This window comes from Oxyura jamaicensis, chromosome 8 (genome assembly GCF_011077185.1).
Source record: "Oxyura jamaicensis isolate SHBP4307 breed ruddy duck chromosome 8, BPBGC_Ojam_1.0, whole genome shotgun sequence".
Classification (NCBI taxonomy): Eukaryota; Metazoa; Chordata; class Aves; order Anseriformes; family Anatidae; genus Oxyura; species Oxyura jamaicensis.
Genome location: NC_048900.1, coordinates 9710142 through 9724937, shown reverse-complemented (window position 1 = coordinate 9724937; position 14796 = coordinate 9710142). Strand labels below are relative to the sequence as shown.

At 53.4% G+C, this 14796-nt stretch overlaps 1 protein-coding gene across 2 annotated transcripts in view; it reads left to right on the top strand.

The window, feature by feature from the left end:
* Positions 1-12033: 12033 nt before the first annotated feature.
* Positions 12034-14796, top strand: part of LOC118170986 (dimethylaniline monooxygenase [N-oxide-forming] 3-like) — a 6671-nt gene continuing 3908 nt past the window's right edge. The window contains exons 1-3 of one of the 2 annotated variants that reach the window (XM_035333667.1): positions 12034-12192; positions 12293-12430; positions 14290-14478. In XM_035333667.1, the coding sequence (XP_035189558.1) occupies positions 12299-12430; positions 14290-14478 (321 nt within the window). In that variant the 5' untranslated portion in view covers positions 12034-12192; positions 12293-12298. Of the gene's footprint in view, positions 12193-12274; positions 12431-14289; positions 14479-14796 lie in introns of both variants that reach the window. The other variant, XM_035333668.1, reaches the window with a different exon arrangement.

Here is a 14796-nt window from a genome sequence, read left to right as displayed (position 1 = left end):
CTGCAGTCAGAGAATGGTTTGGGTTGGAAGGGACCTTAAAAATCACCCAGTGCCACCCCCTGCCATGGGCAGGAACACCTCCCACCAGCGCAGGTTGCCTAAAACTCCATCCAACCTGGCTCTGGACACTGCCAGGGATGGGGCACCCACAGCTCCTCTGGGCACCCTCACCACCCTCATAGTATTTATTCGTAATATCTAATTTAAATCTACCCTCTTTTAGTTTAAAACCACTACCCTTTGTCCTATCACTACATGCCCTTATAAAAAGTCTTTCTCCAATCCTTTTCCAGCCGCCTGGAGGTACCAGCTGGGGCGACAGGAACATGATGGCCTTGGGCAGTGAGGAAAAGCAGGGAGGGAAAGGACGCTGAGCTCCTCTCCCTATTTCTTCCAGGAGCAGCCCAGAAGTTACGGTATGATGACCAGGTGACGTACCTTGAGCCACAGCTGTGTTTTGGCCGTACCTGTAGGTGTTGAAGATGCTGATGTACCTGCCTAAAGCATGAAGCTCTTGAGGATTTCATTTCCATCTCAGGGATCTTTCACATTGAGGGGATGCTTGAAAGGATGATGTGACAGCAGCACGGCTGCCACTGGGCTCTCCGAAGAGAGAGCAAGAGCGAGGTGACAGCCATCGCCTCCCTCCTGGGGCTGGGTCGTGGTGGGCTCCCCCTCTCCCTCCTCCATCACAGAGGAACTACCCACTACAAAATGCTTTCCACCACCAGGCAGCTCCCTCAGACTTCGTGTTTGGCGTTATTAACGAAAACCATTGGCAGGGCAGCGTGTCGGCAGGCTTCAGGACGTGGTGTCCCCGAGGACTTGCCCTGGAGCAGTAAGACCCCCCGCGCTCGGTGTCTCCTCCTGTAACCCTACCTCTGGCAGGCCGTGTAAACCCCTCTTGGATCGCTGATTGGACATAAATCTCCCCAAAACCGCGATGCTCACCAAACATTATCGCGTGATGGAGACATAAATCCCACGTCAGCTCAGCAAAATATCTGCAGCGGTGGAGTTAAACGAGTCAAGACAGCTCTTTAACCATTCCCAAACATTAAAACGCAGACAAGGAGCACACGAGGAGCAGCACAGCCGAGATGCTTTCGGAGCAGCCGTTTATCACTTTTGTGCAACCAGCCATAAACAGGGCTATGGCTTCTGGCTCTGCCTCGAGCTTCCAGGCACGGTGATGCAGATGCTGGAGGGGCTGCGCGGATGCAGGCTGGGGATCTGGGGTGGCAGCATCGCTGCTGCAGAAAGGAGAGGGCTGCTGCTGGATGGTGCCATGGCTTCTGCTGCTTCCACTGCCCAGAGGTAATCTTCCCAGGGTGTGGGGATGGAGATGTGGGGAACTGTGAGAGCTGGGCGGCTCTGAAAACCCACAATGAGGTATGAAATCAAATACTGTGTGTCATTATGGCTAAGTAACAAGAAAAGTTTGCTTGATTGTTTTCCTGAGTAAGAAAAAAGAAGAGGAAAAAAAGACCCTTTCTGTGCCATATTTTAGCATCTCAGGTTGTGAATGAATCCACAGGAAAATGGACCAGCTCCATCGCCAGCTTGAACAGCCCCATACGTGGTGTTTGCCTGCGGCCTCAGCAGGTGGAGATTTAAAGCCCCTTCCCTCCAGGACACGAAGAACCACTGTTTGGCCATTTCAGCTGCTGTTACAGCCCCCAATGGTGTGAAATGTCAGCAGTGGGCTTTGCCCAATGTTTATGTAAACTCTGAACCGTGCACGGCTGCAGGGCTGGGCTATAAATCTTTCCAAAGGGGCTCCTGCAAGGTTGCTGATCCTTCCAGGGCAAGCTGAAGCTGGAAGCAGAGAGGATCCCCTCCCAGGGCATGCACCAAGGTGAAGCTGTCTTTGGAGGGTCTCCACCACATGTCTGGCTGGAGACCAGGGTACCAGCCCTGCTCTGTGCTCTTCACGTCTCACCTGCTCTCCCCTACAGGCAGAGAACACCAGATTATTTTCAGGTTGTCAAGCAGCAGCTCTTTAAAAAAAAATGTAATATACAAGCAAAAACCATTGCAAGTGCCTTGAGTGACTTAGGAGGCTGTTTTCAAAAGGGAGTTGCTCTCGGGAGGCAAAGTCCCTTTGAGACAATGCTTTCAAAAATCAATTGCTTTTGGAAGTTTGGCATCTGTCAACAAGCTGCCTGGCAGAGGGCAGTGGCGGAGGTGCCTGAACTGGTATTTATTATAAACCGGTATTTGTTTTATTTATTGGTAAATGCACACAAGTGAAAAGGAAGGAAAATCGCTGTCAGCACTGTACTGCAAGCAAGTTAATCATGCAAGTCACCTTTTTAATATCAGTGTTAATATGAATTTGAGACTTAAGCACCACGCAATCCCCCAAACGTGTGTTTAAAAAGGGAATCACATCGCACTACAGCTTGCTTACGCCAGCCCCATGGTCCCAATCGCCTGGGCCAGACCCCATCACTGATGTTTGCATCCCGCTGTGCACACATGGGGCTGGACCTGTAGCCACAAGTGGAGGAAAAGCCCAGCCTAGGGAATGTCAGCAAATTAACAACTCAAGCCGTTTCTCCTCCAAAACTCTGCTGGCTTCTTCCCATCCAGCTGTGCTTTACTCTGTGGGCTTGACCCCTTTCCTCAGGGCCAGAGTTCAAGTGACCTACGTCTGATTTCTCACCGCCGCCTTATGAGTGTTTTCATAGCACTTCTCTCCTTCCCCATTCTGGGGACCCGCCAGAGCCCAGCCAAAGCCGAAACCCTTCTGCTCTTTGACACCGGGCTTTGCTCTCTGCGGGATGTTTCCTGGAGGCTCGCGGGAGGCGGCGTGTAGGCAGCACGGGAGCGGGGGCTCAGAGATGGTGGTGATGCTTCGTGGTCCTATAAATGGTTGGAGAGCACTGGGACTGGCGTGGGGCCATGCCACGGGTAGTGCAGAGCACCAGGCGAGGAGGGAGAGAGTAGGGAGAGGGAGGATTTGACGCACCATCATGGTCTGCTGCCCACACGTGGACCTGGGGAACCCGAGGCTGGCACTGGAGACACATCTGCCTCACTAAAGGCCCGAATGAAGGTGGTAGGAATTGCTGTGGGAAAGCTGGGAGGAGAGAGGGAAAGCCACGGATCTTCAGAGGGGAGATGGGGAGGGGGATAGGGGGGGAAATGTGGGGAGATGGGGACAGAGATGGAGATGGGGAAATGGGGCCATGCCCCTGCACACCTGGAAACGGGGAGCAGGAGTGGGAAACTAGTGAAAATGACACTGGGGACATGAGAAATGCTGGCTTGCCTACCGGAGAATGAATTGCACTAATGATATAATCCGCCTGGATTTTACAGGGACTGGAATGACATGCATGGAAAGGAGGCATTCCTTCAGCTTTCCACCCGTGCTGCTCTTTGCTTGAACATTTTCTTTTCCTACCTGTGCAGACATATGCCCTCCTCTCCCTGTCAGCTGGCCAAATGCCCTGTGGCCCTTCCCAAGCACTGCAAACAGGTACGTTTGCCCAGCTCCATCAGCCCGTGGGGCTCATTTGTCACTTTGTGGGATGGGGAAGCCACCGTGTGCCCTGGGCCCAGCATCCTTGGATCTGGAAATGCCCCTGGTCCACACGCACACAGAGAAGAGCCATCTTGTGATGCCTCTGCTCACCAGACGTCCCTGCAGCCCATGGATGCTCATCCCACGTACCAGAGGCTGTGCCGGCGCCAGCAGCCCTGCTCTCTGACACGGGAGCAGCCAAACACTCTGCTTTTGGCATCCCGGGCTTGCTTTGATGTCCTGCGGCACTGCCCCAAGCTCGTGCACCCCAACCCGTGCTATTCCCCAAGGCGGACCCCCCCTTTCTCCATGGCCATGAGAAACATCCTCCTTGTGGTGTTTCCGAAAGGAAAAAATGTCCTTGGCTGCTGTAAATAGCGCAGAGAAATGATTTCTCATGGTCCTGCTAGAACCAACATTTCTGTTGCTTGAGCCTCGTGAGCTCAGTGGGCAAACGTCACTGGGGAGCTCTCCTCTGTGGCGGGGCCCTTCCCATGCTGTGGACTTTACACAGGTTTTTGGGGTACCCCAGGGAGCCCAAGGGAGCCAGGTGCCGGGCGAAATGCATCCCTCCTCTCTGGGATGTCAAGCACTACATAGGGAAAATGGATGTGTGCACTTTGTGTGTGGCAAAAGGAGCTTGGAGAGGCTCATTGGGCTGGAGTGGCTGGGTAATTAGGTGTTGAACTTGTGGGTATTAAAGTGGGATCCTCTCTGCGGGTAGAAATCAGCTCCTCCACGGAGCGACTGTCCTACAATAGGTATCTCAAAAGGTGCTGACCTCTTGGATCACTCTCTGTACAACTTGATCAGCTCCTGTAGAGCATCTCCAGGAGAAAAGAAACCAGGCTTGCCAGCATCATTTTACCATCACAGTGACTGGCAAAACAGCATCTCCCTCACTGCCCGAATTCACCCAGGGCTCGCGATGTGCAGGGACACGGGGACTGCGGACAATACAGAGATGGGAACCATGGGGTTTGGAGACACAGGAGACACCTGGCCAAGGGACTGGGAACCAGCGGAACCATTTCTCCCCCTGTGGGAGGTGCTCCTTGCATCTGAAGCTGCCCCAGGATTCACATCCAGGCTGGCACATGGGAAGGGAGGGCATTTCCCATATAAAAATAAGCCCTTGCCCCAGGATCTGTGCTCCCAGGTCCCACGCCACAGCGGATCAGCCTCGTCCCAGCTGCTGGGGGAAGCGCTGCGAGAGGCAGACGTGGTGCACAGAGGTCTCAGCCCCGTAGTCAAACATTATTCCAAAGCTAATGACAAACAAAATATATTTTTGCTGTGGCCTTGTTTAAAATATTTTCCCTTAATACTCCTGAAATAGCAGTAATTGGAAACGGCTCTTTGAAAGGCCAGTGCATACTTCTTTAATTATGTCTCGCGCTGCCTGTTTCCAATGAGAGGGCCCTATCTGTTTGCAGTTACCGGCCCTTATGAAAAACAGGCTTGGGCCCAAGTCGCCTGGAACCAAAATGAGAAACATTTCCCTTCCTTGGCACCATTGGAGCTAATTAACTTTAATCATCCCAGAAACATCTCCTTGAGTTTCCCCCCGCCTTGGCTCCAAGCAGCCCCAGGGGCACGGGAGGTGCTGTCCCGTCGTCCCTTGGTCCCCAGGTGCCCGTCCTCGCTGGTGCTCTGCTCCAGGATGGGCTGGGGACGCGGTCACAGCCAAGCTGAGCCATAAAATCACAGCGTGCTGCGAGAGAAAGGCACTTCTGGAGCACAAACTCCGGACATTGAGCTGATGAGGAGCTGGGTTTGGGGTGAGATGGAGATACGACGCGCGGACCTGCAGCTGGAAGGAGGGATGTCACGAAGAAGGAGCGACGGTGCTGAGCAGGGCCAGCATCTTTCGGAGGTGAGGACCTGACCGTACGTGAGCTGAAGCTGGAGGGGGGTTGGAGGGCTGGGGCCATGATGTTTTGTGAATTACCAGCAGAGACGTGATGCCACGGTGGTGTAAGAGCATCACTGGTGAGAGCACGGAGAATTAGCGCTCCCCCGCTGTGTCTGAAGCCGGGGGGGATTTGGGGGGCCTGCCTGTGAGCCCCTCACCGCTACCACCCGGCGGGACGCGGGGGTGTCCCCAGGGTGCCCCCGTCCATTCTCCCACCAGGGGGAGCTGAGACCCCACGGATGCAGCCCCCGGACCCCCGTGGGCCCCGGAGTGGGCTGAGGGGGGGGCAAAGGAACGGGGGCTTGGGGCAGGAGGCGGAGGAACTGGGTGGGGAGCCCAAGCAACCCCAGCTGGGCCCCCACCCAAGCACCCAGAGCCCCATTTAAGCTCCGGTCGGGGCACTCATCCCCCTCCTGGGCTCTGTCCCTGTTGAATTTTGTGGGGAAAAGGTCCGTTTTTAACGCCTTTCCCGTAGGGTTAGGGTTTATTCTTTTCTTTGCTCAGTACATAGGATTTCTCCCTGACCCCATTTCTCGAGGCAGGGGAGGCAGGCTGGGATCTGGGCTAAATTCAGGCTGGCTGGCACCTCCAGAGCTCCTGCTGGGGCTGGCTGCGTGCTCCAGCGCTGTCCTGGCCGAGCCTGCAGGAGCTCTGTGAGCCTCCGAGGCAAGCTCTGCACCACCGGTGGGGATCTCCAGAGTCAGCCTAAAAATCCTGCCGGTAGGTTAGGTGATCCTTTAACCCAAATGCACGTTGCTCCCAAGGAGCAGCAGGCTTTGCAGTGGAGCAGGGCACTCGGAGCAAGCACCAGGAACAGTGCCTTGCTGCATTATGGAAGGCGTTACGTGGCGATTTGGGATTTGATTTTATTTTTTGTTTTGCCACTGAGGAGTCAGGGATTGTAGAGGGCCGGCCAGGAAAGTGGTGGCCTTGGGGGCCAGAGCAGGAGATAGGCAGCAGCCTGGTGAGGGCTTCCACCTGAGGGCTGCATCTGCTGGGGCTTCCTATGGCTGGGGGGAACCCAAGGGCAGGAGCTGTTGACCACACACAGAAACCAGTGCAGGAGCTGGAGAAAAATGGAAAAAATGTTCTTCTCATGCTTGTTCGCTGGGGCAATTAAAAGTGGTTACAGGAGCAGAAGTGAGTGATTGCTCGCTTTGCTGTCTGCTCCCTGTGCTCTTGGAGAGATTTATTGGCTGGTAGCAGATGATCGGGTCCCCTTGCTCCAGATTCTGTGCAACTGAGCACTAATTATGGTTAATGGTTGTACTGAAGTGGATAATTTTTTTCTAGCATGACAGCAAGAATAACATGATTTAGCAATATCCCTACAGCAAAAGGGCCAGGAACGGTTGTGTCCGCAAGCTTTACACAACAGAGAGAACAATGGCAAGAAGACAGTGGAAAAAGGCACTGGCATGGAAGGAAATCAGTCCGACCTGCCTGGAATTTGGGATGGGCTTCACCAGCAGCATTGCCCCTCGACCTGACCCCCGAAGCTGTGTGGGTTCTGCATGTGGCACACAGAGAAGTGCAGGTCTTGAAGAACGGCAGGGCATGTCACACCATTGCTGCTCCAAGCCTTTCACTTTGAAACATAAGGAATTTGGTGGTTTTGCTTCAAAACTGGTCTAACCACTAGGACTGTCCAGGAATGGGGCATGGGAAATATAATCGGGTTGTACGTGCAAAGGTAAGCAGAATAAACAATGAGGGTATAAAGACATTTTAGCAGTAGGGATGTTGATCCTGAATATGTGATATGGGGAAGTGACAAAAAGTAAGACAAATCCCAGATTCAAGGGGCACGTAACCAGATACAGCTTGGAGAAAACAATCTACAGGGCAAACAAAATTCAGGCTGGGGCAACTCCTTCGGGCTGGCTTCCTGGGGACAGCCGTGGGTTAGCATCTGGAAGCGCAGACCTAGCTGCAGAGTAAATGTGGATGTGAAAACCAGAGCATAAAGTGCGCCTTTGTGGCTTTTGCTCTTTCTTTCTCTGGATGGATTGTCACACCTAAGGGTGTCACCTTGCTGGTCCTGACCTCCCTGCACCCCATGAGCAGCTCCTGCAGGAGGCAGCCCAGCACGGTGACCAGAAGCTGCAGCAGATGGTCCCAGCCCTGGGAGCTCTCCAGTTTACCCTTCATTCAGAGTTTCTCCCATACTTTTTTCCTTCACAACAGGCATAAAGACTAGAAACCTCCATCTTGAAGGAAACTTATTTCTTTTAACTTCTTGGGACATGAAGCCTTGCTAGAGGAGTGGGGCCATCTCTCCCCAGGGCTGTTTTCCATGGGTTGAGACTCTCACCTCCCTTTTAGTTCAAAATCACCTGCAAACAGAGCACTAAGTGCCTGTTGGAGGAACCACAGGTGAGACTGTGAAGCTTCTCAGCCTGTTTGCACCAGGGAGGTGCTGCTTGATGATGAGTCCTCAGAGGAAGAAGCTTCTTCCCGTTGCATGTCCCTGGGGAGAGGAAGGCAACGAACCATGGGAAATGTGGAGCAGTTCCAGAAAATGAGGCCTGAAGTGTCCTAGTGACCCCAAATTTCTTGGTTCTGGAGTTTTTTTTAATGTTCTGCCAGCCATGTGATCCTTGAACCATTAGAGTGGGCAAGGCTGTGTCCTCCCAGCAATACTAGTGCACTCAGTCCCTCCCTAGGGAGGGAGGAACTGGGAAGTGATCCCAAAGCACGCCCCAAGCCCTCCAGGAAAGGAGAAAGCCCCTGGGGTCTCTGTCTCAGCACCCCTCTGATCTTCTTCCCACCACACTGATGGGCTGCTGCAAGCTGGGTGCCTCCAGGAGGGTTTTTGGCTTCCTTCGTGAACGACTATAGGGAGAAATTTGTACACAGGGAGGAGAATCCAGGAAAAATCCCCTGCTCCGTGCTGTGGACATGGGTTGCTGCACCCAGAGACCATCCCCTGGGTACATCCTCGGGGCTGGAGCCGTCCTTCAGAGAGGAAAGAGGGACATTGTCTTCTTGGGGTGGGTTTCTTGAAACTGGCAATTAGCAGCCCTAAAACCATAATGAGGCAACGGGATTCCTTGCTGCTGGGGAGCAGCTTTTTGCAGACTTCATCCCACTGAAAGCCTTCTCCAGCAAAGGGGAGTGGGGAGATCCACAGTGAGGAGACCCTTGCCTTTCTGTGAGGCACCTGAGCAAGATGCTGGGGCTCAACCCATGGATGGCAACTTGCAGCTCAGCTTGTCCATGCTGCTGAGGCAGGAGAGGTGAGGGCAAGTGCCAGTTTGTTTGTTGTTTGTTTTTCTGTGGAGCTGGTCACTGTCTGCCTGCTCCAGGGGAGTTAAACCAGATGCCTTCTGCACAGGTATGCATCTCCTGAGGACAAAAGAGAACAAAGGGTTCATTAGCAGGAATTATGTGCCTGATAAATCCACCAAGCCTGTTTCTGGAAGGTGTGGTCACAAAGCACCCTGGAGCCGTTCTGTGCTGAGACTTGAGCCTCTGGTGTCTGGTTCCCTGAATGAGGGCTGGATTTGTTGCTCCTTGGCCGGAGCCTTTTGCAAAAAGTGAAGCTGGGGGCAAGCAGAATGGCTCAAATCGTACAGCCCCAGCCTAGGACTCACCTGGGTGCTTCAAGCAAGGCTGGTACAGATGTGATGGAGGACAGACCTGGAGAGGTCTCTGGTGAAGCCCAGGCAGAGCAGGCGTAGGGGACACAGCCAGGAGGGGACTTCCTGAAGGCATCCGTAAGGGAGCAGTAATACCTGGGATGATTCCCACACATGGGAGTAAACCCCATGGGTTGTCCATGTCCATGGTGCCTCTGGCCCCTGCAGATCTGCAGCAGTGGCAGTCCCCTGTGTGTCACCAGTGCGAGCAGGGCATTACCCCCATGGTTAGCAAAGACATTGGATGCACACGTCCTCGGGGACCTCCAGTCCTCCAGCCTGGTTGTGTAAGGCTTAGAGCGGTGCAGGAGCCAGGTAAACACTCAAGCCCATTTTTGCCAGGTGATTGCACAAGAAAAGGACAATCCTGTGTAATTTCCCAGAGCCAGGTGCCTCTGAGCACCTTCACCATGGCCCCAAGCTGGGCAGCCTCCAGCAACTGCGGTGGAGGTGGGACTCCATGTGTAGGAGGCAGTGTGGCCACTGCAGCTTCTCCTGGGTTTTCTGTTCCTGGAGAAGGCAAGGAGATGGACTGGAGGTCTACAGGAGAGCCAGCACCAAGATTGGGTGGTAGTGGTCACGTTTAGAGGAGAGCTTTTACCATCAAGAGGTGTCTTCGAGACAAACAGTGAGATTTTTCCTGTCGTAGTTGCTACACCTGAGAAAGATTTCCTGGGCTTTTTGGTGGGTTTAGCCCTGTCTGGAACGGTTTTCGTTGCACTCACAGAAGAGATGAAAGAACTCGGAGGCTTCTGGAGAGGAGGTGCCCCAGCTCAGGGCTGACCGAGGAGGGTTAAGAAGAGCAGAGATGCCTTGGCTTGCTCCATCCATCAGCCCAAACCCAATGGGAACCCTCTTGCAGCACTTTCCTGGAAGGATTTTGCCTGCAAACAAAAATAAGGAGGGGTGCAGAAAAGGGAATGAAAAATGTGTCTTTAACCACGATCGAGACAAATGAGGGATCTGCCTGGGCTGCAGTTAGCGCGGAGCAGAAGGGAGGTGGGCGCTCCTAGTTCCTGCCCTACAGCTGCTGATTTATTGTCCCTGGCGTGCAGGGCCCCGCCAGCCTGCGGGATGTTTCCCATTTGGCACTTCAAAGATGGGTGAACAATGGAGCTGTGCTTCAAAGGGGGACGGCTGCTGCCCTCCCGGGACCGGTGAGGCCATGGTGCCTCAGGGAAGCACCGGGAGCCTGTCCGCAGCTCGGGGGGTTTGTGCTCCCTGTGGGCATCCTGCCCTTTGTGACCTGTCCTTCAGGCAACGTTCCCCTCTCTGTAGGTCCAGCTTTTTGCACAAAGGCAAAGCGGGCTGCGAGCCATGTCCCTGTGAGATGTCCCCTCCGTAGGAGCCACAGCATTGTGCTCGAAGCCACCTTCGGCCTCAGCAGCACGCTGCTGGTGAAAGAAAGCTTTGGGCTGGAAAAGGAGGTTTTTGTAGGTGGGACCGCTTTTACCCTGTTATTGCTCTTCTGGAGACTGAGAGCTGCCTTCTGCTGCTTCTTTCCTGTGGTGTGTGATAAAAAGTCCAACAGGAGTCTGCAGCTGTTGGGCAGAGGGACATTAGAAATGTTAATTTTTTAATTATATATTTTGCAGATTTTTGCACACCCAAACTTCTCTCTCTTCCTCTGCCTTTCCACACCTGCAGCCTTTTCCATCCCTTTGTTTTCCCTTTCTAGAGAGGAAAAATGGAGCAAAACATCCAAAATCTTTTATTTCTGAGGAAAAGGGCAGCTGGGAAACGATGAGCTGAGAGGGAGGGCACCTTTGTTCTCCTCCCTCTGCCGTAGGCTGATGACTCCTGTCCCGTGCCAGGGCACAGAGCAAACGCTGTCCTTTGTGTGTCATTTTCTAACAACTGTTTTCATGGGCAGAAATCCTCCTCCTCCAGGTTGGGTCCTGCAGGAATCATGGAGAAGATCCACGTCTCCTCTGGGCTGGGAATCCATGAGACCAGCTTGGCAGCTTATTTGCATTAAGTCCACTTAATCGTGACTCCAGAACTGCTCTTTTGGAAACCTGAACCAAGTAACTAGATATTGGAAAAATGAGCAATTTCTTCTTCTGGTTGGTTGCTCAATCATTTTTCTGGCATTCTCCATTCTGTTTTATCTGAAGTCAATCTAGGATGAATTAAGTGTCCAGCTTCAACAGCTTTGGAGGCTCCGGCAGCAGCAGCCCTCGGACTTCCCAGTGTGTGCGCTCACCAGCTGAGCTGTTCTCCCTCCGGCCCCTCCGGAGGCCAGGACTTGATGGATGGGCTCACACAATGAATTAAACATCGCTGGAGAGTGCGGAGCTGGATTTGGGCTTGCAAGCACACTTCTCCACGCTTGCCTGTGTTTTGTCCTTTCCCACAGATGTCCTCGGAGGCACATTTGCCCCGTTTATTAGAACTGGGGATTCGAGGCAACGTGGAAATGTGGTCCAGGGAAAGTCGTTATGAACTTAGAGAAAAGAAGCCCAGACAGTGAGTTATTTGCAGAAAGTCCCATGCTTGGGGAACCTGGACCGTTGTGTGACATGGCTGGGGACTGCTTGGCTCTGGCAATGCTTGCGGAGACCGTGGCAGTGAGGGGAGAAGGCAAGATACAAACCACAGCTTTCCCTGACGGTCTGCTGCTCCTACAGTCACCTGTACTCTGCCCACACGTCGTTAATGGACTACTTATTTCTCCAGTTCTTCACTGGCTGAGGATGAGCCTCCCCAGACAGTGTCCTCGGTGGCCCTGTGGGCGAGAGGCCCACGTTTCCATCGTCTGCTCTCAACCGCTTGGACGTCGCCGTGCCGCTTTGCAGCAGTGCCTTTGGAGATGCTGGAAGCAGCCGCTTGGTGACCTCTATCTTGGAAACCATTTCAGTCCAGGGCTTTATTTCCTAATTTCAGAGCTCTGAGCCCACAGCTCCTCCTCAAGTTACAGCTCGGGGGTTGCTAAAGTCCACGCAGCGCGAGTCGCCTGTCCAAAGAGAGGCCGGGCTCTGGCCCTGCCTCCCCAGCAGCGCTGTATAAAAGCTTTGCTCCTTGCAGGAACCTCCTCCCGAGCCCCAGCTCCTCTCCTCCCACAGCCTCAGCTCACGGCTCTCACCTCCCTGAGGGCTGCACAGGTAAGCGAGGATGGACAGAAAACCTCACAGGGCTCGTAGGGAGCGGGGCAGGGCGGAGGCGGGCGGCCCCACGCCGTGACAGCCGCTCTCCCCACCACAGGACACCATGGTGCAGCGCGTGGCCGTGGTGGGCGCGGGCGTCAGCGGGCTGGCGGCCATCAAGTGCTGCCTGGAAGAGGGGCTGGAGCCCACCTGCTTTGAGAGGAGCGAGGACATCGGCGGGCTGTGGCGCTACACGGTGAGAGGCTGGGGCCGCGAGGCCTCGTGGGGCTAAGGGAGGGTTTGGGGTGGGGATGGTGGCTTCAGGAGCAGCTCAGGGAAAGGAGCTGAGCAGGTTAAAGCCTGGGGGAGGTGAAGGAGGGGGGCGTTGAGGATAAAGTTTGCTCTTGGTGATGCAAAATATTTGACTCAGATCAAAGCACAAAGGCTGTAGCCAACACGCCTGACCTCTGGATGCTTTCTGGACCTCAGTAGGGATGCTAGACCCAGTCCTGCACCCTCTCCCCTGAGCTTCTTCTTTCCCTGGCTCCTAAACGCAGGTGTAACCAGCTCCTAAGTGCCTGGGGTGCTCCTGCAAGCCCTCCTACGTGGTCCTTTAGGACACGTATGTGCTCTTAGAGGGTGATTTGGTTACTGCACTTGATGGCTTTGGGGTTTCTCTCTGGCCCCAGCCTGGTGGTGATGGTGACTGCAAGAGTTGGTTTAATTTTTAACCCAGAATGTTTTGGGGATGGAAAATCACTGGACTGAGCAGGTTCAGCAAATCATTCATCTGCTTGCTCGTTCTGAGGAAAGTTGGCAAACCAAAACCCTCAGAGAGACTCTTAATTTGACAAGATGAAAATAAAACTCGTAGTTTTTTTTTATTATTTACTTAATGTAAATAACTTTTTGTTCTTCAGTTTTCTTCAGCCTTCTTTGGGTGCTTTTTTAGCTGCTTTTAACTGAAAAAAAAAAAAAATAAAGTGGGTTTTGTGGCAGTTTTGCATGAGTGAAATGTTGCTTTATTTATTGCCCCTTCGGCTTGTTAAGGAAGTGGAAAACCTTGCACGTCTGATGGATTCTGCCTCCCAGGTGGGTGAATCCACAGAGAGGGGGTGAAGCCCAAAATTTGTCCTCTCTGCAGGTGTGTGTCCATCCCCTCGTACCACCTGGGCAAAGCCTTGTCCTGAGGGGCATAAATCCCAGCCAGAAGTGCCAGTAGCATTAGGATAGCAGCTTTTAACCCCGTGGCATCCAAACAAGAGCACTGTGCAATCTTGTATATGTGGGAATCTGCAGTTTTGGCAGGGATCTGACCCCTACTCTGTCACAAGCTCTTGGCCTGTTGGACCAGAGGTTTGGAGAGCAGATTTAGGGCAGTTTCACAAAGTATGTATCTTTGCCACAGACGGTGCCTGGATTTTGTTAATTGAGCAGTGGAGTAATAAGCTTGTGATATTCCCTGTGTGCTCCAGCCAAGCAGAGAGAAAAATCACTTTGAGCTCTGCGAGTGATGTTTATGGGAAGAGATGCTCCAGCTTTAAAACAGCAGCTGCGTGTGGCCAGGGTTAAGTACAGAAAACATCATAACTGATGGTTCTGTGAGGTAAATGCAGAAGAAATTATGCTAAAAATGGGAATCTGAGGTTATTGCAGAGACATACTGTGCATGGCTCTTTAGGATGAGCCCACAAAGCCTGTTAGCAAACGAGGAAGGTAAGCAAAGGGCTGCAGACCCTCTGGAGTGCTCAGTGCCCTCGGTTCTGGGCTTGTTGGGTGAAGTCGAGCTGAAGAACGGGGCTGGGGCTTACTTAGCCAGGCAGGAAGGGGATAGCAGGGGAAAACCTCCCTCACTCTGAGAGCCAAACATCCTGGTTCAGGCCTCCAAAGCTCTGAGATTCTCCTAGAAGTCCTGGATAAAATCATCTCCAGGTTGGCTTAGTGTTTCCTACGCTTGGCTTATGACTTTCCAGGGTGCCCATGGCTGCCTCCCCGAGCTGTGCTGCTCACCCAGAGCTGGAGATCTGGGCTGTGAGGAGCAGAGGACACCCCTGGGGCAGCACACGTCCCTTCATCCCCTCTAACCACAGCCCTTTTATTCATATCCCCCTCCAGGAGCAAGTGGAGGAAGGCAGAGCAAGCATCTACCGCACCGTCTTCACCAACTCGTGCAAGGAGATGATGTGCTACCCCGACTTCCCCTTCCCCGAGGACCACCCCAACTACATGCACCATGCCCGGCTCCAGCAGTACATCCGTGACTATGCCCGGCACTTCGACCTGCTGCGGCACATCCGCTTCAAGGTGGGCGGGATGGAGGTCATCACGGTGCCATGGGGAAAATCCTGGGGGAAAACACCCAGCGGAAAAAACTTGTGGGGTTTGTGGAAGCGGGTCTCACCAGCTTTTGGTTGGGTGGGGTCAGATAATCAGCTGGAAAATCTTTCAGCACAAACAAGTGCAAAATGAGGATGGGATTGCTCCATCCAAAATAATAGCCATATAACCTTGTTTCTGGGGGCAACAACACCCCCCTGGATGCAGCAGGGTCCCCTGGAGCACTGACTTCCCAAACTTCTTTCTTTCTTTCTTTCTTTCTTTCTTTCTTTCTTTCTTTCTTTC